General features: G+C 44.4%; 1 protein-coding gene and 1 long non-coding RNA gene across 9 annotated transcripts in view; one reads left to right on the forward strand and one right to left on the reverse strand.

Moving 5' to 3' along the window:
* The window catches only part of LOC140511010 (uncharacterized), a 76932-nt gene extending 57057 nt beyond the window's left edge, over positions 1–19875 (reverse strand). The window contains exons 1-2 of the long non-coding RNA XR_011969410.1: positions 19686–19875; positions 11360–11473 (exon numbers count right to left, since the gene is read on the reverse strand). This is a non-coding gene — a long non-coding RNA (uncharacterized lncRNA). The remainder of the gene's footprint in view (positions 1–11359; positions 11474–19685) is intronic.
* LOC140511005 (uncharacterized) lies at positions 827–5235 on the forward strand. 8 transcript variants are annotated; one of them, XM_072619969.1, is made up of 5 exons: positions 827–1656; positions 2051–2109; positions 2636–2705; positions 3296–3362; positions 4893–5235. In XM_072619969.1, exon 1 carries the CDS (start codon positions 1022–1024, stop codon positions 1652–1654), a length of 633 nt encoding a protein of 210 aa, XP_072476070.1. In that variant the 5' UTR covers positions 827–1021; the 3' UTR covers positions 1655–1656; positions 2051–2109; positions 2636–2705; positions 3296–3362; positions 4893–5235. The 8 variants fall into 8 exon arrangements, with proteins under 8 accessions (XP_072476070.1, XP_072476069.1, XP_072476068.1 ...); XM_072619968.1 differs by lacking the exon at positions 2051–2109 and having other exon boundaries at positions 827–1759; XM_072619967.1 differs by lacking the exon at positions 2051–2109 and having other exon boundaries at positions 827–1719.
* Positions 19876–25285: the final 5410 nt, after the last annotated feature.

Consider the following 25285-nt stretch of genomic DNA (forward strand, 5'->3'; position numbering starts at 1 on the left):
CTGGAGTCGCTGAGAAGCAGAGTGACTTGTTGAGGGTCCATGTAAGTCAGAATTGGTAGGGGGTAGGTCTCCCTGATTAAGAAGCCAGCTCTCTTCTCCCCCATGACACACTTTGTCTTATATTTAGCCATCAAACTAAAGTGTTTCAGAGTTGGGTGGCACAGGAATCCCCTGGAAGAAGCCATCCAGCCTGTTCTGGAAGACTTCCAGTGACAGGAAACTAATTTTCTGCAGCCCAAGAAAGTTCATTCTGCTTTTGGGAAGTTCTACCCTATACCAAGCCTAAATCTGCCTCCTTCTCCTTTCTCCCCATTGTTCCTAGTACTATCCTGGGCCCTAACAAGTCTGGGAGGTAGGGAATGCATCATAGAGTAGAAGGGGACCAAGCAGATCAAGGGCTCTTTCATGGGATGAAAGCCCTTCATATACTTGAAGGGTTTTCTGGTCTCCATGCTAAACAAGCTCAGTTTCTTCGAATCCCAAAATGGTACCCTGATGGGCTTCCCTCCCCATCCTGGTCTTCCTCTTCTGAATCCACCATCTTCTGGATTTTCCCCCATAGCTTCAGCAGGACACTCTCTCCCAGCCTAAGCCCAGACCAAGGAAGTACACACTCAAGTCACCAGTGCCACAAGATTGGGCCAGGGAAGGAACCTCAGATTTCCAGTTTGGGGGGCCCTGAATCCCTCCAGAGGTCTGGGTCTCTGGACAAGAAAGAAAGGCTCTCATTGGTTCCCCTTGGTGATGATGCCCTCTCCCTCCCCCTCCCCCACCCTAGGGAGTGAAATAAGATAGGATGTGGTAACAATGGTCTACCCTTTTCCAGGCCCCCCCACTCCTGCTATTTAGTCCCAGGGCTCAGGGCCCCCTGGCAACACTCAACTTGGGCCTCTCAAAAACACTCGGGGAGGCTCCATCCATCACGGACACCAAAAAAGATAGAGCTTCCAATTAATTCATCAAAGCAGAAAGTTTTACCTGTGAACGCCATCTACAGCCCCACGCACAGGGAAACTACAAGATGATGAAAATGACAATATGCACCACATTTAACCCATCCAAGCCGTTCTACACCGTCACTGAGACGCACACCTACTCGTGCAAGTACAAGCGTCAGCGCCAACACCAGCTCCCAGAACGGTGCCCGTGCCCGTTCCCGTATCCTTGCCCTTGCCCAAACCCGTGTCCATGTCTGTGTCTGTGCCCGAACCCGTGCCCAAGCCCATGCCCAAGTCCTTGCCTAAGCCCGTGCACGAGCCCGCGCCTAAGCCCATGCCCAAGCCCCTGCCTAAGCCCAAGCCAGTGCATAAACCCAAGCCCGTGCACGAGCCCAAGCCCTTGCACGAGCCCAAGCCCTTGCACGAGTCCGAGTCCGAGTCCGTGTACGAGTCCAAGCCCTTGCACGAGCCCAAGCCCGAGTCCATGTACCAGCCCAAGCCCTTGCACGAGCCCATGCCCGAAGCCTCGCCGACAAATCTGCGTCAACACCTACGAATGCGAAAGCAGAGGCAGCCGGGTCAACGGAGGCAGTGCCAGCAGACACTCCGGCTCTAAGTGCTCCTGCAGCTGCTTGTTCCACTCGGCCCGTTTGACCAGCAAGCGCCGGCAGAAACCCAAGGAAACCTACGTGGTGTCGCGCCCACACTCCCACTGACTGTGAGAGCTGGCTCTCTTTGGCACACCTGTGCATCTAGGATAGGGCTCCGCGGAACACGCTAGGTGTGGGCAGCCAGGTCATGGGATCTGGCAAGTTAGGATGGTGAGGATGAGGGTGGCGAGAGGGGGGAGCCCGGGGCACCGGGGGACACCCAAGTTCTGAGTCCCCCTCACTAGGGGAGAATTCCAACAGTCTAGAGGAGGGGCTGCGGGGCCTGCCCTAGAGGTGCGAGGTTTGGGAGTGAAGACATGAAAGAAAGGTATCTTTGAGACACTGAACCAGCAGGAGTGCGCAACTAAAAAAGGGCCTCAGAAGATGGCCTCGGCCTCAGTAGCCATAGGGAAGGGAGGAGGGTGGTAATGAGGTGTCTGAGCAGCTCCATGTCCTTTGGAGGTGCCACTGAAGGCAGAGGGAGCCCTGACACCGAGTTATGTGGCTGAGATGACCCCATGGTACGTGCAGAGCCCTGGATTTCAGTTCTGGCTTTCCCACTTAGGTCAAGTCACTGAGTAATGGTGCAGTCTGGGGAATGAGGGCACATGCCTAGAAGGAGGATTAGCTATGCCTGAGCTGAACAGTTAACTATCCATCAGGGTAGGGGGCCCAGTCCAGCAGATTACCCTTAGTCTTGGCATACCCCAGGGACAATTGGGAGGTTAGCACAACCAAGAGCTAGAAAAAAAAATGGGACAATGAGGCTGGGCTGCTGAAAGCCAAAGGAAGAAATCCCTGGGGACATGAAGGACTTGAAGGAAGGCTTCCAGAGCCTTATTTATAGAATGAAGGAGCTGGTTTGTGTCATTCGTTTGGGGCTTTTCTCCCAAATGTTTGTCTTATTCTAGGAGGAGAGAGGGGACAAAAGGGAGGAGGGAAAGGGGAGAAGGGAGATTTCTCCAAATGAACTAGGAGGTCCCTAAGAGAAGGTCTCCTCCTCCTCCATTTGCTCCTCTTCCTCTTCCTCCACCTCCCTCACATCAGAGCTGAGCCCAGGCTCCCAAGCACACCTGAGACACTCCAGAGATGCACATGGATATGAACTGACTCATGTGTGAGTTTTCTGACCTATCTATATTGCTACTAGAAGCAGTGAGTCAGTGGAAAAGTCCCTAAACTTGAAGAGGAAATACAAGAATCTCAATCTCCACTTTGGCCCTTAACCATCCCCAGATGGGCCTCTGTTTGCTTCTCCGTGAAACAAAGGGGTCGCTTCCCCTCTCAGTCTATGATCCTACAACAGGATGAGAGTCTATGAGAACCAGGGTTTAGGACCCTAACATTTGAGTATGGACACGAGGGGCATGTGCTGTGGGGGAGGGGCTCTCCTGCACCCTACCTACCCCACCCCCCTTACACTAGGATGGCCTCTGAGATCCTGTCCAGCTCAGACTGTAGGACCTAGCATGCTAGGGCACTTTTTTAAAAAGTCTAAATATGAACTATACCTCCCCAGGAGGCTGAGACAGCCATGACGCACACATGGGTTGGAAGCTTTAGAGATCTAAGTAGGTTGCCATCCCCCCAGGTTCTCCATAACACACACACACACACACACATACACGTGAGCACACATACACGTGCACACAAACACAGATCTCTGGCAAAAAAAAAAAAAACAATTAAACATTTATTTCCTTACAGAATTTCTAAGTCTTTGTAAACAGCTGGCCTGGGATGAGTTACAGTTGGTTCTTCTGGCAGACAAAGGGTAAGTTGGATGTCTTCCTATTACATCTTGTATTTTTTAAGGAAATTAACCGTCCCAGAAGATCCTGAGGAAAGTTTTCCTGGTTCTCTCTGAGGGGGGCCTGAGCAAAAAAGAAAGCATATTTCCTGTGGGGTGCATTGGCCAGACCTCCAGGGAGGAGAAGCTCATTTAGGTCATGCCCCCACCTCTGTGCTGAACCTCCTACTCAAGTCAGGCCCAATCCTATTTTTAACAGCAACAGGGAAGAAAAATGCCTCCGGCTTTTTGAACTGTCCCAGTATCTCTCAGCCCTAATGGGTCAGATTCCTACTGCCCATGTCATTACAAAAACAATAACTCATATTTTCACCGTGCTTTACAAGCCTGTGAGCAGACAATACAGAATACAACAGGGACACCACTGGCGTACTCTGCCTGCTCCTTAGTAGAGGGGTGACTGAAGGAAGTCTTGTCCACTCTCAATCTGGGTCTTAGTTTCTCCATCTGAAAAGTAGGGATGATGCTACTTGCCCACCTCACAGAGTTATGGTAAGGACCACATGAAATAGTGTCTATAAAACATATCTTGTCAAAGACTCTATCATCCCCATTTCACACATGGGGAAGCTGAGTCCCAGAAAAGGTGAAAAACTGGTCCAAGCTTGCCTCAGTTCAAGAAGCAGCAGAATTGTGGTTAGTAAGTGAGTCTCCTGGACTCCCTTGCCAGGGTTTCATTGCAGGTATATATATGCTTCAGGGATAGGGAGAGCACTGAAATAAGGTTGGGGAGAAGAAAGAAGGAGAGAGGGACACAGAGGATGGGGGGAGAGGATGGGACCAGGAAAGATAATTCAGGTTGGGTGAACATTATGAGTGAAAACCTGAGAAGAAGGAATAAGGTGTAGAATACAGGGTACTGAGGGATGAGAAGACCAATATGGCAGAAGTGAAAGGATTTCAAAAGAGGTGACGTTAGGAAGAGGGCTTTGGGATTCCCCAGGTAATTCAAGGTCAAGGTCATGATCTTCAGGAAAACAGAAGTACTCCTCTATTTGGTCCCCCACCCCCAAACAATGCCCTGAGAGAGGTTGAATGGAGAGGTCACTCTAACACTAACAGATCCTAATAGACTAGGGGAGGGGGGCAAGATATGCCAAGAAGGGTCATAGGGGGATGGATTCATCAATGGGCCAGCAAAAGCCACTGCTGATTGAGGTTGACTTGGGAGGCAGAGGGAACCGGAGAGAATGCTAGCCTAGTCGGGCTTAGCCAGCTGTTTCACTGCAAGTCCCATGCTATCTACACCATATTAGGTGCCACCTGGGAGCTAGGGCAGGTCATGGAAGACAAAGTCATGGTCCTAGGCTCCAGTCCTGTGAGTCTGGTTCTGTTTAGAGCACCCAAGAATCCAAGTGAAAGAGCCCAGGCTCATACAAGCTTGTACAAGCCTGCTCCCTGGAGGGGGGGAAGGGGGCAAATTGGGTCCCTTTCCCATTCCAGAGATGGAAAAGCTCAGGGTGTACCATTCCAGCATCTATTTTCTCTCTACAGTCTACTACTGCTCCCATCTCTTCAGGGAATTCCCGGATGTTTGAGGAGCCTGTAGGACAAATATTCATCAGATACTGGAAGCTTTCCCTGGGGCCTGAAGAGGTGGTGATGAAAATGAGGCCAGTCCCTGAAAATGACAACATATGAACTAAGCACAAGAGATTCAAACTCCGCGGATGGATAAATGGAAGAAGAGAAACAGAAAAGGCTACCACAAACCAACTAGAAACTGTTCTCAAAACAAAGGCCTTGGAAAATGTCAGAAATGCCTCTGTAATTGGGGAGAGGGCAAAGGGAAATGTTGCTTTATTGGATTTCTAAAGGAAATAGGTTAAGAACAGAATATCCTGATCCATCATACTCTTGCGTGTAAACTTCACAGTTTACAAGGTGTTTCAGTGTTTACAAATCATTTTGCCATTTACAAGGCACTAGGACATTTTTATAAGGCACTTCACAGTTCACAAGGTGCTACACAAAGTAAAAGACACTTCACTGTTTACAAGTTGCTTCAGAGCTTACAAAACATTTTATATTCATTATTCAACAACGATTTTTTTCAAGCACTTATGCAGAAAACACTGCCCAAGGTGCTAAGAGAGATAGAAAGATAATTCAGATAGTTTTTGTTTTCAAAGTCTTGCCCATCACATTATTTCATCTGATATCTTCAGTGAAAACACAACAGAGGCAGAGATCATTGTCCACGTTCTACAGATGAGGAAATGTAAACCTGGTGGCAGAGCTGGTTTTCAAATACATGACTTCTAATTCCACTTCTGCCATTTACTCCCCATGTGCCATGAGTAAGCTAGAGGCAGCTAGGTGGCCCAGTGAATAGAGAGGAAGATCTAAGTTCAAATTCAACTTCAGACACTTACCAAGGAGTGTGATCCTGGGCAAGTCATTTAACCACTGCTTACCTCTATTTCCTCATCTGTAAAATGAAGATAACACTACATCTTTCTCAAGATGGTTGTGAGAATCAAATGAATTAATTATATTTACAAAGTATTTTGCAAACCTTAGTGTGATAGAAATGCCAGGGAGCTCTTGCACCTATCTGAGCCTGGGTTTCCCCATCAGTAAAATAAAAAGTTTAGGCTTTACAGCTTCTTCAGTCCCTTCTACCCATAGCTCTAAGAGGCTAGGATCCTGCCAGTTCAACACTTTTTGAGCTGCCCCACTCACTGCCTCTATAAGTGGGCACTCAGTGCTGGTGCCAGGAGTAAAGAGCAGGATCCACTTCTCCATACCTTGGCCGGGAGCAGTATCGGAATGTGTAGAGTCATTACTGACATTGCCACCACTGTGGTGGTATGTTGGGCACAAGGGATGGCTAAAGGTACATTGACTAGATTTCCATACTAGATTTCTGTCCAGAAGCACCCAAGCTCACAAGAGGTGGAAGACATTTGCCGTCCCCCAACAAGGTCCACTCAAATTGCAGTGCTTTACTGAGCACTTATTATGAACACACATTTGGCATTCTCCATCCATAGATCCTGGTTTCTCAATTGTAAAAAGAGATTAAGTGGTCTGGGAGGTCTCTTTATTTTGTAAAGACTTGAAGTGTACTGGCAAGAACATGGAGTCAGAAGGCCCACTTTAGTTGTGTCCCTTGATTTTTCTACTGCTTACTGGCATCAATACTGTTGTCATCTTAACTCTCTACCAAAATCACCATCATCACCAAAATCACTGCCATCATCCTTTTCCCCTCTACTTTAATTACCAGCATTATTACTGGATCACCATCCTCTTCCTTCCACTTTACCACTGAAATCACCATCTTCCTTCCATGATCACCAACATTTTCACTAGAATCACCATTTCCTCCTACCACAATATCATTACCAGATTCACCATCATCTTCCTTTCTACCAGAATTACATCATTCTTACCATCACCTTTACCTTCATCATCACCAGATCCACCATCACGATCACTTCCAGCAGTGGCACCATCACCATCATCCTAAGAATCGTCCTCTTTACAGTTGGTATTTCTATAATGCTTCAAGGATCTGCAGAGTACTTCACATGCCATCATCGTGTTGGTCATCACCATCATCTCACACCACCACTTTCACTATTAACATCACCCTTACCATATTAACTTTGAACACCACTGTCACCATTATCATGATGACCATTACCACAATTATCACATTACATTCTCTCACCTCCATATCTTTGCTTACACCATTTCATTTGCCTGGAATGCCTTCCCTCCCTGTCTCTGACTACTGAATTCCTATCCAACTTTTAAGGCCCAATTCAGATGCCACCTTTTCCAGGAAACCCTTCCTGATCCTTCAGCTCAAAGTAATCTCTGATTTCTCTGACTCCATCCCAAAGTATCTTCTTTGTCTCTGTCTTATACACCTGCCTCATAATATTCTGTGTCATAGTTGTCTGTGTATTATAATTGTCTCAGTTCTTTCTCCTACTCTACAAGGACAGAGAACAGTCTGATCTCAATTTTGTATCTTCCTCAGAGATTCACACGTTTAATAAAAAGTATAGTGAAGGGATGGCTCACTGGTTAGGGGAGGAGGAGGAGACATACCAAGAAATAAAGATGATATGAAAACAAAAGGTAGGATGATATAAAGGTAGTGGATGATATAAAAACAAATGTCGATGCATCCTCATTGGTCACTATAAACAGCTCCCCACTGGCCTTCTCATTGGGATTGTTTCTCTTTGTGCTTTCCAAATTTCTTTCTAGACATCCCATCCCTCCAAAGCTAATGTCCCGTGTAAAACTGCAGTTCACAAAATCCTGCCTCTCATCCCTGAACTCTTCTACTGGGCTCTCTGAAAATCTCAGATATTTGTCAGACCAACAGGAGCTCTCTCTCATCCTCAATCACAAATTCTTTTTTTTGGTAAATAGTATTTTTTTTTTCAGTTATAAGTAAAGACAGTTTTCAACATTTGTTTTTTTTATAAGATTTTGAGTTTCAAATTTTTTCTCCTTCCTATCCCTTCTTCCCAAGATGGCAAGCAGTCTGACATTGGTGATACATGTGCATTCATGTAAAACTATTTCCACATTAGTCATGTTATCAATCACTATTCTTAAAGGAAGTGAGTGGTCATTTCCTCCCTGTTGGGGGTGTAAGCTCAGTTTCATGTGGACAGTCTCAGGCAGGTAAAAGGAGGACTTCTAAACCTCAGAGTTCTCATGAGGCCCCCCAGGGAACAGCTGGGAATTGAGGCGTGAGACCCGGGCTATCTCGTGCATTTCTGCCTCTTCCCCGTGGGAAACTTGCTGGGGAGAGCATCCCACCCTTGAGATTAACCCATGGTCTGAGCATACCTGTTGTTGTCTAGCTAAAGGCTGAGAGCAGGCCCGGTATTCAGGTGCAAACTATGCGGTGGGAGAGCTTAAGTAGGGTCAGGAAAGCCTGAAGGGCTCTTTGTGCTGAGGGGCCCTTAGAGGGCAGAAGGTCCCTCCCCTCTCCCACTCCCATTCTCTTGCTGTATGATCTTTGCCTCCTTGGGAGGAGGAGGATTCCTCTCTCCTGAGGAAGAATTCACCCTGCACATGTAACCAAGACCCTGAATAAAGCCTAACCCTTGTTCGACTCTGGAAAGTCTCTTCTCTCAATACGTTTATCCGGTTTGGCCGCCGAAGACCTGCGACAGGTAAGGTAAGACTCAGGTAGCCCTTCGGCCTCAAGGCCTGGCACCTCCCCAAGTTCCCACTTTAAACATCTCTGGTGCAGTTATGTAGGGTTGTACATGTCTTTGATGCATATGTCCTTTAAAATATGTACAGGTAATATTACATGTGACACTTGTGTGTGTTTAGTCTTATCCTCCCTCTAGACTCTGAACTCCATGAGGGCAGAGTTGATATCTAAAAGCCATCTCTCTCCTAGCTCCCAGCACAGAAAGTGCTTTTAAAAGTCTCTGTTGAACTTAATTGAATGAAATGGATTCAATTAAATCTGATGGAGCAGCTTCAGGGCCCCCTTTCCTCTGGGTGGCCTGCCAGGCTGCTACAGGATGCCTTTCTTCTGGGGAGAGTATTCTTCCCAAAATGGAAAATGACTTGATTCAGATTGGACTGTGTCTCTCAGCTTCTCCTCACTCTGTTTGGGGGCATTTATGGCCAAAGCAGATGCCAAACACATCCTTCAAAGGAGAAAGAGCTTGGGGCTGTGGCCCAGCTCTATGCAGAAGCTTCATTAGAAAGACCACAATGGAATATCAAACTTGGACGTTTTTTTTCCTCTTTTGACAAACAACCTATTTGTTTAAAAAGCCATTTTTGCAGACCACATTTTTAGGCTAAAGGTCTGTGAGGCGGCTTTGTTCAGCAGCCTTGGCCTTTCCCTCTCTCTGGTTATTACAGAAGCTATGCCTGCAGCCACTCATGAGCAGTTCTGAGGAAAATCAGGCTGTGGCCTGCAAGAAGAAGGGTCCCCTGGGCCTTTCTAGCACCCTTGTGGCTGGAGAAATGTTTGTGTTTGGGTGCGCTTGTGAATGGGGGTGTAAGCTGGGGTGTCTGTTCATTGTGTTCCTATGTGTCTGCCTATATGTATACTTGTGTTTTAGGGTGTAAATGGAATATGGAGCAGGGAAAAGAGGGCTGAACTTGGTATCACCAGATCTTAGTTCAAATCCTGACCTCTGCCACTGAACCCTGCAAGTCCCTCAGGATTTCTGGGCCTCGGTTTCTCCATATGTAAAACAAAGGGTTTGGAACTGAATGGCCTCTAAGGTTCCTTCCAGTTTCTGAGCTGTGATCTTTCATGTTTGTGTACCTTGTATATGTATTTGCTTTCATTTTCCTGTCTCTGAAATGAAGGAAGAGGCCTTCTCTGCACATTAGGATCTGGCCCTCATATCCCCACTTGCTTTGTCATGTATACTTAGGTTTTAAATACATGAGATTTATTTCCTGAAAATATTCTAGTAACAAGAATAAAATGACTTGCCTACTAATAAAAATGTATGCACGCATTGGTATGTTTGCATATCTTTTCATACATGTGTATGTATGTCCTTCTATATTTTATCTTTGTGGTATGTTTGCATATCTTTGTTGTCGTTCAGTTGTTTCAGTCTTGTCTAATTCTCTGTGATCCCTTTTGGGGTTTTCTTTGCAAAGATGCTGGAGTGGTCTGCCAGTTCCTTCTCCAGCTTATTTTACAAATGAAGAAACTGAGGCAAACAGAGTGAAGTGACTTGCCCAGGGTCACACAGTTAGGAAGTGTCTGAGGCCAGATTGCTCACAAAGATGATATTTCCTGCCTCAAGGTCTGGCGCTCTATCTGTTGCATCATGGAACTGCCCTTGTATATCTTTAGGTTACACATTATACTTGTCACACATATGCTCATACATGTGTGTATATCCTAGGGTAGGTCTGGGTGTGTTTATATGGCTACCTGACTTTTTCAGGGGAGGGAAGATTATTATCCTGTCTCTGTGTTTTTCTAAACATCCCTAGAGAGCCTCCCAAGATGTGACTACAACACTAGAAGCTCTGTAATGGCAGGAACAGAGTACCTTCATCTATATCTCTCCCACACTCTTGCCAAGTCCAGGCACTTGCACGCAGTAAATGAGCAATAAATGTTTGTTGATATTTCAACTGCCCCCCAAAATGATCAAATCTGAATTATTAATACACATAAAATTTCATTCAAGTAGGTGAGGAAAAAACTGATCTATCAGTCCATCAATGAACCAAGTATCTGAACCTTGCCCTCACCAAACTTGTGCTCAGAGACTTCTAAGAAGAAGAAGGGGAGGGCTCCAGGAGGGAGGGAAGGTGGGACTCCGAACTGTCCTACCCATAATTATCCAGCAAGTTCATTTCACCAAAGCTCTCCCCATGTGAGTTAGCTAGATGGTGCAGTGGATAGAACCCTAGATTTTGAGTTGGGAAGACCTGAGTATGAATCCTACTTCAGACTCTTACTTAGCTGTGTGATTCTAGGTAAGTCGCTTAAAAATCTGTCTGCCTCAATTTCCTCATCTATAAAAAGAGGATGATAATACTACCTACTTCTTAGGTTTGTGAGGATAAAATGAGACAACATTTGTAAAAAGGTTTGCGAATCTTCCAAGTGTTATATAAAGCTAACGGTCGTTGTCATCATCATCACCATCATTATCATCATAATCCCCTGAAGGCAGTGGGAAATTATGCTGTAGCTCAAGCCTAGACTAGAGTCTTCCTACAAACTATTTAAATAAACCAGCATTTATTAAGTACCTACTATGTTCCAGGCATTCTGACTCTGGCTCTGTTTATATTGTCAATATGTGACCTTGAGGAAGCTCCTTTGCCTATCTGGGTCTCACTTTCCCCATCTATAAAACTGGCACACATATTTGGGGGAGAGGGGAACTTGGGCTAGATGAGCTCTAAGATATTGTTTGGGTCTGGGTCTAGGACCTTATAACCTTTGTCTTTAGGGTCAATGTGTTTGTTTCCCTTACCTGGAATCTTCAGGAAGAATCTGGAAGACCCCTCATCAGCAACGTCTCCTAGAGGGAATTCTTGTCCCACTCTGGTTTGGTTAGTCTGGTTGAACTCAGAAGACTCTTTCAACTCTGAAATTGGATGATTTTGGAGTCTCAGCTGTCTGTTGAATATATTTCGCCAGCAAATAACAGCGCATGTCTATTAAGCTTCGTCTGCCATGTACAAGTACAGTGGGATTGCCATAGTGCTGCTAGCTTGATGTTCACCTAACATTCAACACATATTATAATAACCATGAACCCTCTGTTACTGGTCATAATAGCTAGCAATTGTATGAAGCTTTAAGGTTTACAAAGCATTTTACAAATATCTAATTCAATACAACAACCCTGGGAGGTAAATGCTATTGTTATTCTTATTTTACAGATCAGAGAACTGAGGCAGAGATTTTTTTTTTTTGTGACTTCACAGGGTCACCCAACTGCTAAGTTTCTAAGGCAAGATTTGAACTCAGGATCCAAAAAACCGAATCGTCTGCACCTTGTACATGCATGCCCCTGTATCTGACTGTGCCACCTTGTCAAGTCTGCCTCCACAATATTCTTTCTTATCTTTTTTTTGGCTCACCTGGCCATCACCACATCTTAACTGGACTATCACAAAAGCCTCCTAATCAGTCTCTCTCCTTCCAATTTCCTGTCCTCTATCCTACACTCAGATGTCAAGATAATATTCTTAAAGCACGGTTTTGACCATATCATTCCCCTACTTAAGAAGCTATCCTGGCTCCCTATTTTCTTTAGAATATAATATAAATCATTTGTTTGGCATTCAGAGCCCCTCAGAGTCTGGCTCCACTCCATTCCTCCAGAACAACTATTCTCTACATTCCAATCAGACTAGCCCATCTACTCTTCTTTTGAGACAATACTCCCATTTCCTTTGGACACACTTTTCCTTATGCCTGGAATGCACTCCCTCCTCACCCTGCCCTCTTGAAACCATAGGTCAGAGTGCCACTTCCCATGTGGTTCCTCTTCCCTCAAGTTTTTAGTGTTATTTCCCCAAACTCTTGATATTTACTTTGAATGCGTTTTGTATTATCTGTGCACATGGCATCTCTTTCCAATAGACTATAAGAGCAGGGACTCAGTATCTACACAGCACCCTGTACCTGGGAATAGCTTAGTAAAATTGTTTGATTGTTGAATTAAAAAAACACAGCCCCTGCCTTTACAATCATCCCAGAATGTCAGATCTGGAAAGCATCTAGTTCAGCTCCAACCTTCAGGGGTCACCCCACTTTTCAGTACAATATGCCTAGCAAATGGCCATCCTGTTTCTACTTGAAGGCTTCCAACAGTCAAGCATTGACCTTCAAGTTGGAAGACACTTGAATGCCCATGGGGTCAGACATTTGTGCAGAGGAGGAAACTGAGATGGGGGATGGAAATGACTTGAATAAAACATTCTTCAAGAGCATCTTCTATGTGCTAAGCACTGTGTTATATATAAAAATAAAAGTCCGGCAGTGCTTGCCTTTGAGAAGTTTATATTCTAACAAGGGAGACAATATTCATGGGCAAGTAAAAGCAAAGGAGGTTTCTGTTACCACATGTCACAGGGACAGTGAATGGGGAGTTGACTGACACACCTTTTCTAGTAACAATGGCGGAATTGATTTGATTAAAGTTCCCAGAAGAAGCAGGGAGGGCTGTGGGATGCAGGGCAGGGCTGATGGCAAGAAGATGGGAAGATGGCCAGGGTGGAGTGTGGAATGTAAAGCATGATTTAGGTTGGCTAAATATAGTGGGCCATCCAGCCATGTGAGTTTTGTGTACTCATGTACTCAATCACCAATCAGGAGATCAGGGCACCCCAGAAGGAGAGAGATGGCATGAGGGGAAAGGTATCACAGGATAAGCAAAGGCAGGAAGTAGGAAATGGCAAGGTTAGGAGAGAGTAAGGAGTCTGTTTTGGCTGATAGGGAGCAGCACGTTCCTAGGGAGGGGAGCAATGGGAGTTAAGCCATCACAGAGGGAGGTTGGACCAGAGACTGAAGGTCTGCAGAGGTCAGATCAAGGACTTTGGACTCTTCTGTCTGTAGTCATCCTTGGCTAAATGCAATTCATTTTAAACTTGTGCCAACTAATCCTATCAGTTTCTCTGCTACTAACAACCACTTTCCAAGACAAAGACTCTCAGAGTAGAAAGGGAGGTCTGAAGTCATCTAGTCCAATCTGTAGTGGAACAAGAGTCCCTTCTAAAGCAAACCCAGTGAATGATCACCAGAATTCTGGTGAGGGGAAACCTCCTAAAGCAGCCCTCTAGGCCTACAAATAGTCTGCTTGGTAGGAAGTTTTTTCCTTGCAGCAAAATGCACTTTAATCTGCACTCTTGAATCCATCAGTTCTCCATCTGGAAGTGCACAGAATGTTTCATCATTGGAATTGTGTTTGGTCGTTGTGCTGATCAAGTCTTTCAGAGTTGGTTATTTTTACACTATTTCTGTCACTGTATAAATTGCTCTTCTGCTCACTTCACTTTATGTCAGTTCATATGAGTCTTCCCAGGTTTCCATGAAATCATCCCATCATCATTTCTTGCAGCACAATAATATCTCATCTCGTTCATATACCACAACTTGTTCAGCCATTCTCCAACTGATGGACATCAGAGGGATAATCAGATTGATGTATATCTGGTGATAAGTAGAGAGTGTGAGGAGACAAAGAGGTAATGGGCATGGCTGGACAATTCAGAATGAATGAATAAAAAAATATTTATTAAGCACTTAAACTATTTCTAAGGAGCAGCTAGGTGCTAGACCTGGAGTCAGGAAGACTCATTCTCATAAATTCAATCTGGTCTCAGACAGCTATTAGCTGTGTGACCCTGGGCAAGTCACTTCACCCTGTTTGCCTCAATTTCCTCATTAGTAAAATGAGCTAGAGAAGGAAATGGCAAACCACTCCAGTAACTTTGCCAAGAAAACCCCAAATGAGGCCATGAAGAGTAGGACATGAATGAAATGATTCTCTCCAAAACGAGGAATACAAAACGAGGCAAAAAATAAAAGCCCCTGCCGTCAAGGAATTCACAATCGAATGGGAGAGACAACATTCAAGCAACCAAGTACAAAAAAGCTATATACAAGATATATAGAAAATAATTAACAAAAGGCACTAGAATCACTCTCTCACAGATTACCCTACCACCAGAAGGAGAAGAGAATTCTCATAACCAGAGAACATACATGTAGAGAAACAAGGGTAGAGAACACATGCAGTTAGGAAACATGTGAAAGAGAACGTGACTTGGATACTCAGGTGGCCAAAGAATACAAATGGTCAATGCAATTTACACCTCCAGTTCTGCAAAACCAGCAGCATCCGCTGGAGATGTTATCATAGGGCTTTCTTCTGTTCTGCTGGGTGTCTCCACTGAGCTGCTCCTTGCTTGGCACCTCCATGGTGTTATAGGTCTTTCTTTTGTTGGGTGTCTCCACTGAGCTGTTCCTTGTTTGGCATCTCCATGGTGTTATCTTAGGGTTTTCTTCTGCTCTGTTGGGTGTCTCCACTGAGCTGCTCCTTGCTTGGCATCTCCATGGTGTTATCATAGGGTTTTCTTCTGCTCTGTTGGGTGTCTCCACTGAGCTGCTCCTTGCTTGGCACCTCCATGGTGTTATCATAGGGTTTTCTTCTGCTCTGTTGGGTGTCTCCACTGAGCTGCTCCTTGCTTGGCATCTCCATGGTGTTATAGGTCTTTCTTCTGTTGGGTGTCTCCACTGAGCTGCTCCTTGCTTGGCACCTCCATGGTGTTATCATAGGGTTTGCTTCTGTTCTGTTGGGTGTCTTCACTGAGCTGCTCTCTGGATGGCATCTCCATTGCTCTCCACTGCTCTCCACTAGGTTTCTCCCACTCTCTCCTGGGTTTAGTCAAGAAGTAAAGAAATGGCTTCTTTACTAAGCCATTGTTTACTGCTTTCATCTTCAGGGATGTAACTATGATGCAGCTTCTTCCCCATAGGGGTAAGGCTCTGCTAGCTCCTTACCTATAGACTCAGGAGCTATCTTTAGCTCTTCTATGATATAGACCTTTATAGCTAAAGAAACCCCTAGGCATTTTAAGTCTGGCTTTTGAACTCTTGTTCTCCTGTTGTTACTTGGCATCTCTTGCCCAGAGATCATAATCACCATATTCTATATGATATTTTCTAGAATTTTTCCCATAATTGAAATCAAGCACACTGGCCTCATCAGAATTATTTCTCCTTGTGTCTTCAGAATTTCGTTTTTGATCATTCCCTTTTCATCCTAGGCTGACTTCATCTGCTGAATTTTAGATCATGAGATCCAGATCATGAATAAGATCCTCTCATTTGTACCTTCACCTTTCTAAAGATGAAATTTTCATTAAGGCAAGTCATGAAATGATCAGTTATTCTACTTTTAACAGAGATAAAGCTCCAACAGACTTCCATAAAATTGAGGTTCCCCATCTATATTCACATATTTAATGTTAGATAGATGATAGATAGATAGATAGATAGATAGATAGATAGATAGATAGATAGATAGATAGATAGATAGATAGATGGATGGATAGATGGATAGATGGATAGATGGATAGATGGATGGATGGATAATGACTCTATCCCAGGCTTGCTACCTCTTTATAAAAATCTTCATTTGTTTACATTTCTTTTTTTTCTGTATAGGTAATATATATTATAGTGTAATAACAATATCCCATCTATTTCTGCCTCCATTGATGTTTACCCAAATGCTCTCAACCATGTTTCCCATGTTTCTTGGATTTCTTTTCATGACTACAACTTCTTAATAAACAATCCTACTTTATGCCATTATTTCTTTATCTTATTCTCCTTGGAGAAGGAATAAGCTATATCCTTTCAGATCCATAGTCTAGTCATCATGGGTCCCACTAAGTCTTAGTGATACTTACGATGACAGATTTCCTTCCTTAACCAAGGGATATGCATAATATACACAACAACCCCCCATATCTGAGAGAGAGAAAAAGAGCGGGGAGGGAGAGAGAGAACAGAAGGAAGGCCAGAAGAGATCCAAGACAAGTAGGGTTGCTTTGAAAGTTACATATCGGATTTGGATTCATCCTATACTTAAAAGAAAAGCAAATTCTAAGTAACGAGTATTCAATTTTATGTACAATCGCTTCCTGTCCTATTATCTATAAAGAAATCTATATATCCTATAAAGAAACATTCATTTTATTTGGTGCTTTGTTAAATTCAAAATAAAAATAAATTAAAGTTAATTAAGAAAAACATTGGGGAATGCTACATGCCCTGCAGACATGATCCTTGCATTGCCCATTTTTGTCTTTCTTCTATGACTGTGGGTGCAAAAGCAAAAGGTATCAAGGAAAGCAGCCTCCACCCTGCAGAATGAAAGCTCCTTGAGGTCAGAAGCTATTTAATTTTTTTCTTTTTATCCCCAGCACCTAGAACAGTGCTTTTGCACAGAGCAAGGAAATAATGTTTGCTGGATTAAACTGAACTGAGATGAGAGATATCCACTCCCTTCCCTCCCCCTCTGTCTAAGGGAAAACTCATGGAATACTGCACACTCAAGATGGGAGACAGAATTTGAAAGGGGAGAGTCTCTTATTTTATTTTGCAGGCAACTGGGGTTGTGACCTGCCTGTGATCACACAGCTAGTAAGTGGCTAGTTAAGCGTCAGAGGCTGCATTTAAACTCCACTCCACCTGACTCCAGAACCAGTGCTCTATCTACTGTGCCATCTGGCTGCCCCAAGTCTCTTCTTTTAAAGGCTTTTTAGTGGATAGTTCTTCCTGGTTCAGTGATCAGTCTTCCTTAACTCAATCTCTCTTCCCCAATCGTGAGGACCAAGGGACCAAACCTTGCCCCTCGGGAAGAGGCATAAGTCTCCCTCCTTAGAAGTATCCAGGACACGGACTCAACTCTGCATGGGAAAGAATTCAGCAAGGACACAGGTCACTGGAAGTCACCAAGTGCAGGCTCAGCTCCATCAATGCCCCATGGATTGGACTCCAATGCAAACCCCTGTCCACTAGAAATGTCATTTGTTTCTATAGAACTTCTAAAAAATATTTTACAGCCACTATTTCATTTGACCTTTGCAGTGACCCTGTGTGGTGGGTCGCACAGGAGTTATGATCCCATTTCATAAATGAGGAAACTGGGGTTCAAGGGAGGGCAATGACTGCCCAAGATTTAAATGGCTAGTAAGGAATGGCAGTGGGATTAGCCCTATCTGTATATAGTGTATAGTGACTGACATTGTCTCTCCCAATACACTCTGAGCTGCATGAGGAGAAGCATCACATTTTTGCCTTCCTTCACATCTCGCATCCCCAGCACTTAGCATAATACCTGGTATATAATAGGCACTTCGTAAGTACATGCTTGTTGCCTGAGTGATTCAAACCCAGATCTTCTGGTTCTTCATACAAGACTCTTACTACTACATCAGGAACGTCTAGGGAACTCATGTTGGTCCTAGGTTTCAGAGTGTCTTTTTATGTGGGGTATAGGCTAAATGATGATAGTGGTAAAAGCTGGGGCTGAGTGAGAGGGTCCTCTGGAAGATGGTAGGTCTTCAGTAAGGTCCTGACTTAATGATTCCACAAGTATGAAGCACCTACTGTCTTCAGCTTTCTGTTCTTGGCTATTCTCAGCCCTTGCCCCGAAAGAAACTCACAGTCTAGTAAAAATGGAAATTGATGATGGAATGTCACATCTGGAAAGGGTCCTTAGGGACCATCTAAGACAACCCATTCACTTTACAAATAGGGAAACTGAGGCCCAAGGAGGGAGGAGGACTGGTCCCAGTTCATGAATCTCGGTATTGGCAGAGCCAAGAATAGTGTAAAAGGCTCTTTCTCCTACACGGCATTGACTCGGTAACAAATTCTATTTTTTAAGTATTAGTAAAACATCTTCATAAAATAATCATTCACAATTGCAATAGAAGAGAAAGCATGGGATAATGCTCAATCTCATAATGCTTTAGACTTCTCATGTACTTATAGTATCATATCATATTTCATGAGAGCCAATAATGTGATGTAGTCAAGAGAGAGCTGCCTTTGGAGCCAGAAAGATGAGAGTCCAAGATGTATTTTTTTTACACACACTGGTTGTATGACACTGGGCAAGTCACTTAACCTCTGAATGTTTCAGGCAACTCTCTAAGACTGGAAGTTAGAGAGATATTCCCTATATGAATGAACTCCTAAGTCTTGTCTCTATCCCTACTGGGAGCCATAGTTATCTCAGTCTGGATTAGGAGCTCCATGAGGTCAAGGGGATGTTTTATCCAAACTCTGTATCTACCTTTCCTAGCGTAGCCCTCTGCATAGAGGTTAACACTGAGCAAGACAGGCTCTAGGGTCAACAGAGGCTCATGGAAGGGAGCATTCAATGAAGACTAGTCTGGGGCCATGAACTGGGCATTTGTGGATTGGATTTGGAAAGGCAGGAGGGAGAAGAGAGCACTCCCCAGCCAGGGACTAACAATTTGTACCTAAATACTGCTCCATCTGAGACCCCTCATCCCAATAGGAGCACTGGCATTGCTGGCTCCAGTCCTTCAGAGAGCTTGTGTCTAGCCCTGGTAGCTCTGGGGCTGGTACAGACATGTCCTGGAGACCCCCAGTTCAGAGAAGGGAGAGGGTGGGGGTTCAGGCAGAGCCCCATTCCACCTACCCACCAGCACACAGGTTCTGCCTGAATGATCTATGTAGAGAAAGAACACAGACATTCTTAGATCTGTCCCAAGTGCTGCTGCGTCCCTTCATCCTCTCAGAGTGCACCATGCTATCCGGTGCTTAATTCTACACTGTCCTGTCTCATAATTATTTCCCTTCAAATATGGCAGACCCTTCCAGAGTCCTATTTCAATTATGGGATTCATCCCATTTAGTATCACTGACACCTATGATATTGAATCTGACTTCTTGAACTGGGCAAATAATGTCCAGATGACAACAATGAAGTATATCAGTACCACGTCCCCAGACCGCATAAGCATCCCAAAGAACCAGGGCTGGAAGGATCATAGGATCAAAGAGTTATTGCTGGAACAGTCCAACCCCTCATTTTTTAGATGAGAAAACTCAGGGATCAAAAGATAAAGTAATTTGCCCAAAACCACACAAGTACTGTCTCCTCCAAAGGTCCCTGTCAGAACTCTATCTCCTCCCTGAAAAGCTATTTTTCCCAAGTAGGAATCACAAAATCAGAGATTTCGAGTCAGAAGGGACCTTAGAAGCCAATTTTCAGATGAGGAAACTGAGGTATGAAGATTTACCTGGCATCACAGTACTAGTATCAGGTGTAGGATCTGGACCTACGTCTTCCTGATTCCAAGTCCAGTGCCTTTTCTTCTGTATCAGTGATAAAGAAATGAGAGACAGAGACAGAAAAATCTGAGATAGAAAGATAGAAGTTGATAGCAAGGAAAAAAAGCAACATAAAGAGAAGCCGAGAGAGAAAGAGAGAGCTTGGGAGAGAGAAGCCACGTGAGGAATCCAAGTCCCCCACCTCCTCCTCCAAGCCCTTCCTATTGATCAGAGGAGGCAGCCGCAGCCTTGAGCAAATCTGCTGACTCAAGGATCCTGTTTCCCAGGCTTTCGAGCCATAAATCTTTGGGTCCGCTCCCTTGGGCACTGCAGCCTTATCATAGGATTCCTCCTGTTTTCCCACAGAACAGATTCCCGCAGGGTAGTGGACCAGGAGGAAGCTGGAGCATGAGGTACAGCTTAGGAAGATGGAGAGTGAGGGTTCTCTGTAGCATGAGATACTGTGCATCTGGGAAGGCTCACCAGTGTGTGTGAACACTTATAAATATGACCTGGGTCCCCTCATCCTCATCCCCACTCCAAGCACAGGAAGAGAGGATCAGGAGCAGGACCATCGATAAGCAGCCATCCAGAGGAGGTCAATGGGATGGGGAGGGTGGGGAAATGTATGCTGGACACACTTTTGAATTTAAGCTGCATTATTACCATTTTTTTTCACATTTGTTTCTTCTTGTTCAGTCATTTCAGTCATATTCGACTCTTCATGACCCCATTTGGGGTTTTCTTGGTAAAGATACTAGAGTGTTTTGCCATTTCCTTCTCCAGTTCATTTTACAGATGAGGAAACTGAGGTAAACAAGTTAAGTGACTGGCCCAGGGTCACACAGCTAGTAAGTGTCTGAGGTCACATTTGAACTTGGGAAGTTGAATCTTCCTGACTCCAGTTCCAATGCTCTATCCTCTGCAGCCCCTTGTTTGTGAAATGAATGGAAATTCATTCCTCAAGTCTAGACAATCAACAAAACACAATCAAGTTCGAGTATGTAGAGGTTAATGGTTTTGGAGATGCAAATACTCACGCTGAAAATTTAACAACTGACTCACCCTTGGTTTAACTTCTCTGGCCCTTAGTTTTCACATCTAAAAATGGAAATTGTCCTTTCATTTGCCTCCCTTACAAAGGTACTGTAGAGACAACCATGGATCAAGCCATTGGGAGGCAGAGGATGAAACCATAAACTACGAGGAAGGAGATTTCACCTTCACAGAAGGAGCGGCTTCAGAACAATCCTACCATGGAATGGGATGCCTTGATGAGTAGCAAGCTTTTTGTCACAGGAGCTTTTCAGGGGGAGAATCAGACTAGAATCACAGATGTCTGGCACAGCAGAGCTTACGGAGCCCCAAAGAGCATGTAGTCTTATAGTTTTAAACCCTTATGTAACAGTTGTGGGAACTGGGGCTTAGGAAGGAGAAGGGACTTGGCCAAAGTCTCACAATGTGAAGGGACAGAGTTGGACTCTCAAAACCAGGCCCCCCGTATAGCCATCTTTCCACCCATCTATGCTACATCCTCTAGGTGCTAGACGACCACTCATCGGCTTGCCAAACAACGGCTCTAAAAGGGTTTATCACTCAGGTACACGAACTAGAATCAGAGTTGGGGAACCTGCAGCCTCAAGACCACATGTGGTGTCACCCCTGGACTAGATGATCTATACAATGCAGTGGTAGGAATCTATGATTCTATGAATGTGAACTTTTAGGAGGATGTGGCCCAACTTCCTCTGTCTGGGGCCTCATTTTTTGTCCTCTCTAAATTAAGGGTAACTGTCTTGATTGTCCTCCTGGCTCTGATATTCTGATGTCCTTTCTCAGGGCTGGAATGGAGCAGGAGAAGTGGACTTGTTCCGACTGGTACCAGAGAGCAGAATTAGGGATGGAAGTTGCAGAAGAGCCAGTTTTAGTACTATAGAAGAAAAATTTCCTAACCATTTGAGCTGTCCAAATTTGAATGAACTGCCAAGATAGGAAATGAGATATTTGGAGTAAGACATCCCTGGAGACCTTCTATTGGAGACTTGTTTGGGGGGAATCATACACAGGATTTCAGTTGAAAGGGAGCCTAAAGACTGTCTCGGGTCTAGATCAACCCCTTCATTTTATATGGGAGGAAAACTGAGGCCTACTGTTGTGGAAGGGATTCCTCCCCAGGCTCAGGTTGGATTGGGTGCCTTCTGTGGTACCCTCTAGCCCTGAGATGCTGTGATCCTAGCTCTGACATCCTATGACACCTTTGTGTCTATAGAGAGACATCAGACTGGAGAAGAAAATATGGTACTATGGGAAGAACAATTTCTGGAGTCAGAGAACCTGCACTCAAATACTTTGACACTCACTGCTTGTGTGATCTTGGGCAAGTCAATTAACCTCCCAATGCCTCCATTTCCTCATCTGTAAGACAAGGGAGGTTGAGCTAAAAGGCTCTGAGGAGTTTCCAGCTCCAGATATGTGACCCCAGGATCTTATGAATGTAGGACACAGAGTCAAGAGGGCCCAGGGTTGGACGCTTTCTAGGTGTTTGATCTTGGGGGAGTCTCTTCTTTTATCTAAACCTCAGCCTCCCCATCCATGAAATAGAAATAAAAATATTTGCACTACCTACCTCATGAGACTGCTCTGTAAACCCTATAGGCAGAGGAGGGATAATTACAGAGGGCATGGACATTAGCCTGAATCACTGAGGGCTAGCTCCCTTTCCATCTTTAGAGTACAAGCAGTTTGGGAAACCCAGTTTCAATGACTCTCACTTCTGCTGCTAGGGTGGCCCAAATTGGGCAGGAGACCAAGAGGGCTGGGTCCTTCCTCCTTTCCAGACACCCAGAATGAGTTATATAACTGTTCTCTCTCTGTCTCTGTCTGTCTGTCTATCTCTCTCTGTCTCTCTCTCTCCCTCTCTCTCCCTCTCCTTCTCCCTCTCCCTTTCTCTTTCTCTCTATTTCTAGGGAGAGCTGGCAGGTCCCTAAAACAACCTCTTGGCTCCCAGTAGGGGCAGGTTCAAACTAGACTAAGGTCCTCTGCCCTTCCCAGGGCGACAAGATCAGGGCTCCCACCCAAAGCTGGGGGAGTTTCCTTCATGTAAGCCACGGAAGGCTAGACTCCAGAAAAGCTCTTCACCGTGACTGTGAGCTACCTTAATATCCTGCCAACAAAACCAGAGCCCTAAGGTTAGGGAAGAACGTGGCTTCCCATGTATCCAAATATGAGAGGCAAAATGAAAGTCAGCGAAGAGGGGAGATGTTGAGAGATACAGAGAGATGTTGGGTGAGAATGAAGAATGACATAGACAGCCGCAACAGAGATATATGTGGAGAGACAAGAATGAGGTCCAACCATCCGAGATGGGGACGAAAGGCATGGGGAAGAGGGAGTTAGGTAAGAGCCAGAGAGAGACCCAAATGGAGAGAGTAAAGGAAGAGATGCAGAGCGACAGAAAGAAGGAGAGCCAAAGAGAAGAGAGCCAGAGAAACAGATGCAGTGTTGGGGAAGGGCCCTATAACCACAGTCCATGAACTTAGGGTTTTTTTTGCAATATTTTGGAAACTGCATTTCAGTAGAATTGTTTCCCCTATATCTTATTTTATGCATCTAAAAACATTATTCTGACGAGGGGTCCAAAGGCATCACCAGACCGACAAAGGGGTCTGAGACACCAAAATTAGTGAGAAGCCCTGCTGTATAGGAAAGAGAGAGGCAGAAGACCCAAACCTCTACTCAGGTGCTTCACATTCTACCCTGTACCTCCCCAGGCCTCCCTAGACTTGGTCTGCATCGCAGCCCGATACCCCCAGCTGGAAGCACTTTACTGAAATAATAAGGCCCAGGTCCTCCCAAGCAAGAGAAACAGTGTGCTATAATGGATAGCCCAATGGGCTTGGAGGCAGCAAAACCTGAGTTCAAATCCTCCCTCTGTCACTTACTAGCTGCGTGACTGGAGGACAACAATTTAGCCTCTCCTGGCCTTAGTTTCCTCATTTGGACTTGACTTGATGACCTTTAGGGTCCCTTCTTCTACAATCCTTTAAACTATAGACACGTCCCACACAAATGAGTCAGGTTCAACTTACAAACAGGAAGGTCTTTTGTAAGTCTGATGTTTGGAACTTGGGATTCATTTCCCCATAGAAACAACGCTGTGTGTAATGGTTAGGTTCCCAAGCCAGTTCATCAAATCCTGTGTCCTATAACTTTGGTCTATCAACAAACATTTACTAAGTCCCTGTTATGTGCCAGGCACTTTAGTGAGAGGTAAGGAGACAAAAGTGAAGCAGTCCCTGCCTTCAGGCACTTGTCCAAAAGGTGAAGAATTTCAGGGGAAAAAATAAGGGGAAAAAAAGTAGGAAGGAAGGGGTCCTGGTAGTACAGATCTTAAACTACACTACCATCTGCAATCATCAGAACATTTCAGTGCTGGTTAAGAAATAGAAAGGCTGATCAGTGGGAAAGATGAGGTGCATAATGTGGAGAAGCAAATGAGCACAGAAGCCTCGTGTTTGATAAATCCAAGGATTCCCAGGATGGCTCGACAAAAACTGTTGGGAAAACTTGGAAAGCAGTCTGGCAGAAACTAGGGGTAGACCAATATCTCGCATCATCTACTAAGACAAGCTGCAAATGGGTACATGATTTAGATGTAAAGGGTGGCACTGTAAACAAATTAAAGGAATATGGAAGAAATAACCTGTCAGATCTATGGAGAGGGATTTTATATCAAACAAACCATAGAGATCACAGAAGGTAAACAGGACAGTTTTGCATAAATTGAAAAGGTTTTGTGCAAACAAAATCAATGCAGCTAAAATGAGAAGAAAATCAGGAAATCAGGGAGAAATATAACAGCAAGGTTGATAATAGTATTATTTTAAAAATATAAATAATAATAATAACAGCTAACATTTATATAATGTTTGAGTAGCTGGGTGATACAGCGGATAGTGTGCCAGGCCTGCAATCAGGAAACTTCATCTTCACAAGTTCAAATCTGGCCTCAGACACTTAGTAGCTGTGTGATCCTGTCAAGTCACTTAACCCTGTTTGCCTCCGTTTTCTCATCTGCAAAATGAGCTGGAGAAGCAAATCCAGTATCTCTGCCAAGAAAACCCCAAATGGGATCAAGAAAAATTAGATATGACTGAAATGACTCAACAACAATATATAATGTTTACTCTGTACCAAGCACTTGTGCTAAGTGCTTTACAGTTACTACGTCATTTGGGCTTCACAATAACCCTAGGAGGGTACTATTATTGTACCTAATTTACAAATAAGGAATCTGAGGCAAACAGAGGTGTGACCCTGTGTGACTCAGAGTCACACAGCTAGTAAGTATTTGAGGCCAGATATGAACTCAGGTCTTCCTGACTCCAGACCTGGAGCTGTATCCATTGCTACCTGCCCCCATATGAAGAAGTGGTTCAAATTTGTAAGAATACAAGTGATTCTTCAACTGATAAACGGTCAAAAATTTTCAGAGGAAGAAATCCAAGTTATCAAAAACCATATTAAAATGCTTTAAATGACTAAAAATTTAATATACATTGAAACAACT

Source organism: Notamacropus eugenii, chromosome 6 (assembly GCF_028372415.1).
Source record: "Notamacropus eugenii isolate mMacEug1 chromosome 6, mMacEug1.pri_v2, whole genome shotgun sequence".
NCBI classification, from domain to species: domain Eukaryota; kingdom Metazoa; phylum Chordata; class Mammalia; order Diprotodontia; family Macropodidae; genus Notamacropus; species Notamacropus eugenii.

Excerpts from the sequence above, each read along its gene's own strand:
- LOC140511005 (XM_072619968.1), top strand. The coding sequence starts at position 1,022 with ATGATGAAAATGACAATATGCACCACATTTAACCCATCCAAGCCGTTC.